The following is a 10,792-nucleotide window of genomic DNA, read 5'->3' as shown; positions in this document are numbered from 1 at the left end:
TTAAAGGTCAAGGAGCTAGTTATAATCACTCTAGAATCCCACAATTCATGCTAACTAACTAATATAATAATCAGAAGATCCAAATTACAATGAGAGCAATCGGACTTTATAACACTCTTCAATATCTTTGGTTTCATATTGCAAGTGACATTTCACCTAAAGCGATCATTAAACCCCATTAGTAGGAACAATGATCTTTCATGAATGTGCATGTCCTTTGGAAGGAAAGGACCACAATAAGCAATCAACTCTATGAAGAATGCTAAGTGTGTGTGTTTGTGTTTGTGTGTGTGTGTGTGTGAGAGAGAGAGAGAGAGAGAGAGAGATTTTCTATGTATTCATCAATGTGTAATAGAAAATGCTTTTCTCCCACTAATAACAGCTTCAACCTCAACATTGTTTAATTTGTACATCTCATTATAACTACAATTTACCAACTAATCTTGATACATACATATTTATATATATCCCTATCTACTTTTACATGACTATTCACATATTTCTTCACAAGTATGATGATTATTTCAGCCACCCAGTATGCATTGGAATGACCAGATTACCCTCATAGTTACACAGAAATTTCATATATAGCCACAAGTATATATAACTACTTTCCACTGTCACTTATTCCTAACCCTTCTACATCATCTGAACACTGAAGTTGTTTTCAAGGCCAAATTACAATACAGTAGTTCAAGTCTCCACTGACCAGGCCTTAAACTGAGGATGACAGAAGCTTTCAAGGGTACTTTGGTACGTAATATTAAAAATATTGTCAATGGTTTTGACGAGAGGAAATACTTTAAAATGCAAAAGGAGGGAGGGAAAGGACAAAGGAAATATAGGAAGGAAAGCATTTTAGTCAACATGGTAATCAAGAAAAGGAAAGGAGGGAACATCTTTCATTAATGCCTCCAAGTCCCACTCATCAACTCTTAGCTCATCTCCCTCCCAATTTTTTCCAAACCCACCCATGTTTTCTACTTTGTTATTGTTGTTGCAATGGTTGACACTATTCATGTTATAGTTAACAAGGTTGTTATTAGTGTCCCTATCCATAAAATTCTCAATTTTGACATTTTCTTCTATACCTATACTCTCTAAAGGGGGAACAAACAGCTCTCCTACCCCAATATTGTCAACCCCAACCATCCCTTGATCATCCCCAAAAATATTCCCATTACCAATCATTCCAACTTGTGTCATGCATGACGGACGAGCATTAAAGTATCCGCTAGCACCGGACATGCCTGCGTCGTGCTTGAACATGGGCATTGGTTCGATCATGTACCGGTTCATGGCCATAGCTTGCATGGATGATGATGATGAGTCCAAATACATGGCCATGATGTTTTGCTCCCCCATGGACATGAGCCCTCCTGTGATATCTCTAGGCTCATACGACGAATCGCTTGCATTTGGTGAGGATGTTGATGACGGATTCTTAAGCCTCTTCTTTATCGTCGAATTCCAAAAATTCTTTATTTCATTGTCGGTTCGTCCAGGCAATCGTGCCGCAATTTGAGACCACCTTTAACATGAAAAAGCAAAAAATAAAATCATATATAGGTATAGAAGTGTTTAAAAGAAAGTGTTCATTTTTTATATGGATTTTATGCATGTCTAATTCATTGTAACTTAAATTTATTTTCGTTGAAAAAGAATTTGTTGTGGAGTGTCTTCAAATCAAAGAGCAGATGTAGACAATACAAATGATGATACATACCAATGTCCTTTTCAGATTTTGTCCTGCTAATTAAAGAAGTATTAAGACGTTCAAATTGACTGATTTCATCTACTACATAGTCTACATATATATATATATATATATGTGTATGTATGTCTTCTTGATCAAATTTGATGGCTACATATACCTTTTGGTCTAATATATTTGCATGCTATAATACATGAAACACTGGATAATGATTATTAGTTGATTTTAGCCATGTGCAATGAAAAAGTCTCTAATGGTCAAATTTGGCAGCTAATATATATATACACACGCACATTTTGCGGTAATATTTCACGTTGCTATGCCAATTTGAATGAGTTTGATACATGTGGTCCTTTTTCTTTCATCTCAAATTTTTTTCCACAAAAGAAACAAAAAGGATGCACCACCAAACATCATTGACATACAACATTTTGTGTGCGGTCAAGTGTCATATTCATAAATAATGTTTACGATACCGTTATAACGTTTACCATGAAATATGTGAACCTTTTATTTTCATCACATATTAAATCTAATCTTTTTCCTTCATACTTTTTATCAGATGTCGTGAATTTCATACTTCTGAATTAAGCTTAGGAATTACGATATGTACTACGTGTTTCTATATATATTATTTAAGGCATTATATACTTTTAGGTAAATAGTTAATACAAGAAGAAATTAAGCATGAATAGGATGCTAGGTTTGGTCGTGACTAGACAAGCTCCCATCTAGAACATTATACAATATATACACACACATATATTCAGTTATGGAGGCTTTCTACATATGATAGTTGAAGGAAAATGCCCTCAACCACCTCTCCAAATAATGGTGATAGCATTGTTCTGCATATCTTGTTATGCCATGCATGAAAAAATATGGTAGAGAGTTCATTAGTTCATTTCTAATTTTTATTTATATGTATACATAACATACATAACATGAAAAATTGATAGTATGAAAAATCGACTAAATAGCCAGATATATATGTCCTAAAGCCAAATCATGGATAAAAAATAACATGGCAAGAATAGAATAAATATAGAAAGCAACAAAAAGATACAAGAAGGTATATATATATATATATTGAAATGTAGGTATATATACATTTCCTTAACAAGAAAATCTCACACCCAATTTTTGTTTCTAGGACCCTTGACCGTTAACGTTAGTTCTTGATACAATCCAAAAAATCTAGTGATGGAATCAAGGAATTTAATTAAACCATTGATATATACATGCAATACTTTATCGTAGTTTTCATTATTTGTAACCTGGTGAAATTTCTATTCATATATAAAGTGTGAGATTGGGTTGGTGAAGAAAGGTGTACCAAGGATTTTGCTTAATTATTGGCTTAGGATCAAGAAATGCATTAAAAGAATATGATTTTCTCTTCTCCTTGGAAAAAAGATTGAGAGGCTAAAGGAGGAATATTGATGACTAAATGCAAGAAAGTGATCTGCAAAGAGAGTTTATGAGAGAAAGATGAGAACAAATGAAGAAAGGGCTGAAATTAAGGGTCAAGACGCTATGCGTTGTTTTCTTTTTCTTTTTTATGTCAATTGTGAATTGGTGTAATTATTATAAAAAAAATTAAAATTTTATATAAAATAAAATAAAATACTAACAAAAACTTGAGTGGGGAAAATTGCCCTGCCTCGTCCCTATTTGACTTCCCCACCTTACATGCATGCATAAATATACATGTACACTCATAAATAAGTAATTGAGAAATTCTGTTAAAAAAAGGAAAACGAAAAAGTAAATCCGGAAAAAAATTATCAATAAATATTATGAGATAATAATAATAAAAAAAAATAAAAAATAAAAAAGAAAGAGGTGATATCATGTGAAATCCAAGTGAATGCAGTTTTTTTTTTATTTTTTTGGGTATTTCGTTGTGAATTATTAGTCAACTTATTATATTTATTTGAGTAGCTTCACTTTACCCTCTTCTTAACTAACTACCAAAAGTTTTTATACAAGGAAAAATTGTTACGATACTGTTAGTTGATATCTAGAATTAACAATACTGTATCCCTTTAGTATAAAAGGTATTTTCTTCCTTTTAAGTTGCAACAATCCCTAAATCACAACTCTTTCTTCAGATGTAGTCTTAGTCATTAAAAGCTCTTAGGCAGAATACGTTTCAAATATTCAATCTTTATACATTAAAAAATTTAGTGACTTAAAATGTATTTTGATTAAGATATTTTTATTCAAAATTTTAATCTTTCCTCGTGTAGAAGTAAAGTGTCTAAAAATGAAAGCAGAGAAGATTTTGTGAGATAACCCTTATATATATATATATATATGAGTAAATTATACTTATCTCCCTTGAGCTCTATGTAGATTACACATAGGTATAACGATCAGTGTTTGTCCAAACCTCAAGGGAGTAAATTACTATAGATATACACACACACGAGGAGATACACAAACAACATATACAATTATACACGTACACGTATATACATATACTACATATATATATATATATAAAGAGAGAGAGAGAGAAAGGACCTATTGCCAAGAAGGGAATGCAGATGGACGATGAGCTCTTCTTCCTGGGGCGAAAAAGCCCCACGCTTGAGGTCAGGCCTCAAGTAGTTAATCCATCGGAGCCTACAACTCTTGCCACACCTCTGCAAGCCAGCATTTCTTGCCACATCACTCCAACAGCCTTGCCCATTGGTCATCATGTATGTCATAAGCTTGTCATCTTCTTCTGGTGACCACAAACCCTTCCTAAGCTTGTTGCTACTACCACCATTGTTGTTGTTGTTGTTCGTGGTGGTGGTGGTGGTGGTGGTGGCGGCGGTGTTCTTCCCTGAAAAATGATCAGCTGGCTTCCTCATAGTTGTGGGTTAAATTTATCTCTTTCTAGCAAACTCCTAAGTGGTTAATATATTTGATGTAGATGAGTAGTGAATTGGCCTTATAGAGAGAGAGAGAGAGAGGTGATCTAGAGAGAGAGTGGGGAGAGTACTGATGATGATGATGATGATGATGATGATGATGGTGATGGTTGTGGGGTTTGCTTCAAACGGGGGAATGGGTTAGGGGGAGGGTGTTGGTTGGTAGGTCGAGTAGAAAACGGTTTGGAGGGGACCTGAGCTAGCTGAGTAAGAAATATAAAGATCAGATAGATAAAGTGGTCGTCTTGTCTTTGACTCCATTTCTTGTCTTTTTCTATACCTATATATTTCGTCATTCACAAGGTAATTATTATATATATATATATATAAGAGAGGAAAAAATAAAAAATAAAAAATAAAATAGCTATAGCAAGTTTGTTTAGTAACCAAGACATTAGATTCTAGATATATTTGCTTCCACAACAAATAATCTCCCTCTCTTATCATGCACCCACACGTGTATTTGAAGCTATTATAATAAACTAATCAACAATATGATGATAATACATATGCCTATTTTTTTATTATTATTATTTTTTTATGGAGTCTGTTGATTGGACATTGGCCACATATTCCACACTTTCGGATTTCTAATTGTTTTATTTTTAAATGGTGTGGAGCACTTCCAACAACGTGTGTTTTAGACAACGAAAATGTTAAAATTGGCCACAAATTCCACATTTTCGGATTTCAAATTGTTTTATTTTTAAATGGTGTGGAGCTCTTCCAACAAGATGTGTTTTGGACAATTTTTTCTTTTACAAGAAAATCGAAGAAGAGTTAAAAGTTAAATTAATAAAAATTTTATAAGAAGATTAATTATAATTGAAGATAAGAGACGGAGATGGCGACAAAAAATCACATGAGATGAGATTAATAAAAATGATTTTCAAAAATTAAATATAGTACATGAAATGTATTATAATAGAAAAGCTTGGAGGCCGTGGCCAACCCCATTCATATATATGTGATTAAGGTAAAGGCGATGACTGCAAAATTAACTCTAGTGTGTAAGGAGGATTCCAATCTAAGAACATTAATTTTAATCAAAACTTGCAAATTTTGATGTTAGGATTATGGGATATTTTGGCCCAATTATGATCTTATGTATCTATGTATGGGCTAGTTAAGAAGCACATACTTCTTGGGGGAAATGGCATGAACAAAAAAAAAAAATTTTCAGAGTCGGCAGGTTTGGGTCGCCCTGTATATTTTTAAGGAAAAATATTCAAACTTGAACACATTTAAGTTAAAATTTGTGAAAAAAAAATAATATAGGCAAATATTTAACAATTATAATAAGAAAAAAAAAATTGTAAAAATTCAAAATAATAATAAGAAATAAAGAAAAAGAAATATTATAGATAATAAAATATATTTATTATTAATAGAGGGTTTTAAACTTTCTTCCCAATTTCACCCCTAACCTAATTAGAATGATCTCAAACATGTCCCAAACTCATCAGTCTAACCTAATTAGAATGATCCCAAGCCTGTCCAAATAGGGGTAGGATAGACAGGATGGGCCCAAGCAGAAGTTAGGCGGGGCGGGCTAAATTGACATCCTTATGTAACAGTGTATACATGTGTGTGTGTAACACATCAACATGCGTGGGACACAATCTGATCACGTGATAAAAATTTAAATATTTGATTTTTTGGTAGGACACCGCTAGACATAAGAGGAATACGTTTGGAATACTTTATGGACACTGTGGTGGTGGTTTTGCAATTACTTTTGAGATTCAATGCAAATTAATATTATAAAATGAAAACATTAAATAATAAATATTATATTATTTTTTTTGTCATATTTCGGTCGTATTTATCTCTTACTTTTATTTTTTTATTTATTATTATTATTTTTTCTTTGGTATCACTATGCGTATATCGTATTCTAGGTCTTGTCCTACACCTTTGATTTTCATTTTACAAGAATAAATAGAAAGACTTTAATACGAGAAATTACAAACTTTAAAATTTCTATTATGAGAAAAGATCATTTATACTAATATAAATATATACATGTGTGTGTGTGTGTGGACCCTCCCTAACTTGGCATGGAATCATAGATTGCTAGAATAATTCTAATTAGTGAAAGATTAACGTCATTGTTCAGGAAATCCACCTACAAGTTGCAATAATTAAGTGGTCCATAGTTGATCATCAAATAAATTCCATTGGTGGGTCCCTTTGGACAATATTGTCTTGCCGACACGTTGTGACATAAGTACCACAACATATAATAATCGTCTAGTTTATGTGTAATTTATACATATGCACAAAAACAGTACAAATAAAAAGGTGAATTGTGATATAGATGCTTCCATTAGTACCTTCAATAAATTTTAAAATGTCAAGTTTTTGATTCTTTATACTTATTTATTTAACTTTCAACATTTCTTATTTTGCAAAAATATTTATTTATATTATTATAAAATGTATAAAGTGTTTTAGTATTTTCGTATTTCAATATTTTAATATTTATTTATTTATATAAAAATATATTAACCCGGCCCAGTTATGATTTTGTCATTATTAGAAAATGACACATTACTCTATAAAATTCTAAAATCTATCTCATAAAATTCAAATAAACCAATTTATCTATTTATTATTCTAAATTTTTTAATAAAAGAAAATCTAATTAGACAAAATTATTAAAATAAAAAATATTTTATTACGAGTTTCTTAATAAAATGATATCCAATTAGATAAGGATATATTTAAATAAAATAAAATCATTTCTATAAAACTCTATCACAAATTACTTATTTTATTTTCAATAAAACACTATCACATTAGACAAAGATAAATCTAAAGAGTTTCTAAAAAATACTAACACAAATTACCTATTTATCTATTTTTTATTAGTTTTTTTTAAAAAGGAAATCTAATTAGACAAGTATTATTAATATAAAAAATTATTTATTAATTCATATAAAAGAGGTTTTTAAAAAGTTTCTATAAAACTGTAACACAAATTACCTATTTATCTATTTATTATGAGTTTTTTAATCAAAAAAAATCTAATTAGACAAGAATTATTAATATAAAAAGATTTATTAATTGATATAAAAAGAGTTTCTATTAAATTCTAACACAAATTATCTATTAATTTATTTATTTATTATGAGGTTCTTAATACAATAAAATCTAATTTAGACAAGAACTATTAATATAATTAATATTTTTTATATTAATAATTCTTGTTTAATTAGATTTTTTATTAAAAAATTCATAATGATAAATAGATAAATAGGTTAATTTAAATTTTATTAGGTAAATTTTAGAGTTTTATTGAGGTTTTTTTTATACCTTTTAAAAACTCTTTTTATATGAATTAATAAATATTTTTTTACATTAATAAGACAAAGATATATTTAAAAAGTTTCTAGAAAACACTAACACAAATTATCTATTTATCAATATATTATGCGTTTTTTTTTTTTTTTTTTAAAAAAAGGAAATCTAATTAGACAAGTATTATTAATATAAAAATTACTTATTAATTGATATAAAAAAAATGTTTCGAAAGAATTTCTATAAAACTGTAACACAAAATACCTAATTATCTATTTATTATGAGTTTTTTTTTAATAAAATGACATTTAATTAGACAAGAATTATTAATATAAAAAATATTTATTAATTGATATAAAAAGAATTTTTTAAATAGTTTCTATTAAACTCCAACACAAATTACCCATTTATTTATTATGAGATTTTTAATACAAGAAAATCTAATTAGACAAGAACTATTAATATAAAAAAATATTTTTTAATTGATATAAAAAATAAAATAATTTTTCTAAGACTCTACCACAAATTATCTTTTATTATGGGTTTTTTTTAATAAAAGGTAATCAACTTAGACAAGAATTATAAATATATAAAAATATTTATTAATTCGTATAAAAAAAAGTTTTTAAAAGATTTTCTACAAAAATCTAACACATATTACCTTTTTACATATTTATTATGATTTTTTTTTAATAAAGGAAAATATAATTAAATAATAATATAATTAAAGAAAATAAAAAAAATTATAAAATCTAACACAAATTAGCTGTTTTATTTTCTATAAAAATCTATCACATTATTTATTTATTATGAGTTTTTTAATAAAATAAAATCTAATTAGACAAGAATATATTTAAACAAAAGAAAATAATTTTTATAAAACTCTACCACAAATTATCTGTTTTATTTTTTTAAAAAAACTTTATTACATATAATCTGCATTTATCTATTTATTATGAGTTTTTTTAATTAAAGAAAATTTAATTGGACAAGGATATATTTAAAGAAAATAAAATAATTTTTTATATTTATATATAAATATATTTATTAATTGATATAAAAATAGTCTCTATAAAACACTAAAAAAAAAAAAATTGGATAATTATCACAATATAATCGGCTATGCCCAATTATGATTATGTCATTATTAGGAGAGCACACATGTCATCATCCTATTAATCCAAAATGTCTATAAATAGTGCTAAGGAGGAAGGGATACAGAAATTAAGAATTCTACAAATTCAGAATTCGAGAGTAAAATACAGAAACTTTGCGAAAGAGTTTTAGTATTTTTTTTTTTTTTATAAAAAGAAAAACTCTATAAAACTCTAAAATCTATCTAATAAAATAATCATTAATTGATATAAGAAGAATAGCTAGTTTTTATTAATTGATATGAAAGGAGTTTTATAAAGTAATAATAAAAAAACTGTATAAAACTCTAAATCTATGTAATAAAATATTTATTAATTGATATAAAAAGAATAGTTAATTTTTATAGAGTTTTTATATATAAAAAAAATTCTATAAAACTCTAAAATCTACCCAAAAAAATTCAAATAAACCTATTTATCTATTTATTATTATGAATTTTTTAATAAAAGAAAATCTAATTAGACGAGATTTATTAATATAAAAAATATTATATAATGAGTTTCTTAATAAAATGAAATCTAATTAGACAATGATATATTTAAAGAAAATAAAATAATTTCTATAAAACTGTATCACAAATAACCTATTTTACTTTCAATAAAACACTATCACACTGGCCAAAGATATATTTGGAAAGTTTTTATAAAACACTAATACAAATTACCTATTTATCTATTTATTATGAGTTTTTTTAATAAAATGAAAGGTAATTAGACAAGTATTATTAATATAAAAAATTATTTATTAATTCATATAAAAAGAGTTTTTAAAAAAATTTCTATAAAACTCTAACACAAATTACCTATTTATCTATTTATTATGAGTTTTTTAATAAAAGGAAATCTAATTAAACAATAATTATTAATATAAAAAGTATTTATTAATTGATATAAAAAGAGTTTTGTAAAAGAATTTATATTAATTAAACTCTGACACAAATTACTTATTTATTTATTTATTATAAGTTTTTTAATAAAATAAAATCTAATTGGATAAGAACTATTAATATAAAAAAATATTTTTTAATTGATATAAAAAATAAAATAATTTTTCTAAAACTCTACCACAAATTACCTTTTATTATGAGTTTTTTTTTAATAAAATGTAATCTAATTAGACAAGAATTATTAATACTTAAAAATATTTATTAATTCATATAAAAAGAGTTTTTAAAAGATTTTTAATAAAACTCTAACACATATTACCGATTTATCTATTTATTATTAGTTTTTTTAATAAAAAAATATAATTAAACAAGAATATATTTAAAAAATTAAAAAAATTCAATAAAATATACCAAAAATTAGCTGTTTTGTTTTCTATAAAACTCTATCGTATTATTTATTTATTATGAGTTTTTTAATAAAATAAAATCTAATTAGACAGGAATATATTTAAACAAAATAAAATAATTTCTATAAAACTATACCACAAATTATCTTTTTTTTTTTTTTTTTTAAAAGTCTATCACATATAACCTATATTTATCTATTTATTATAAGTTTTTTAATAAAAGGAAATCTAATTAGACAAGGATATATTTGTAAAAAATAAAATAATTTTTTAAAAGTGCTTATATAAAACTTTAACACAAATTACCTATTTATCCATTTATTTTGAGTTTTTTTAATAAAATAAAATATAACTAGACAAGAATTACTAATATAAAATTTAATAATTGATATAAAAAATAAAA

The 10,792-nt window shown here is 26.4% G+C and overlaps 1 protein-coding gene across 1 annotated transcript; it reads right to left on the bottom strand.

Moving 5' to 3' along the window:
- Positions 1–352: 352 nt before the first annotated feature.
- Positions 353–4,618, bottom strand: LOC132311377 (transcription factor MYB46-like). The gene is made up of 2 exons (XM_059809277.1): positions 4,244–4,618; positions 353–1,531 (listed from the first exon to the last, which is right to left on the bottom strand). Exons 1-2 carry the CDS (start codon positions 4,576–4,578, stop codon positions 859–861), a joined length of 1,008 nt encoding a protein of 335 aa, XP_059665260.1. The 5' UTR covers positions 4,579–4,618; the 3' UTR covers positions 353–858.
- Between the last annotated feature and the right edge of the window lie 6,174 nt (positions 4,619–10,792).

This window comes from Cornus florida, unplaced genomic scaffold (assembly GCF_030987335.1).
Source record: "Cornus florida cultivar Cherokee Brave unplaced genomic scaffold, ASM3098733v1 CherokeeBrave_3.0.0_Hap2_Chr06, whole genome shotgun sequence".
NCBI lineage: Eukaryota > Viridiplantae > Streptophyta > Magnoliopsida > Cornales > Cornaceae > Cornus > Cornus florida.
The sequence above is the reverse complement of the archived record's forward strand: the minus strand, read 5'-3'. Positions and strand labels throughout refer to the sequence as shown.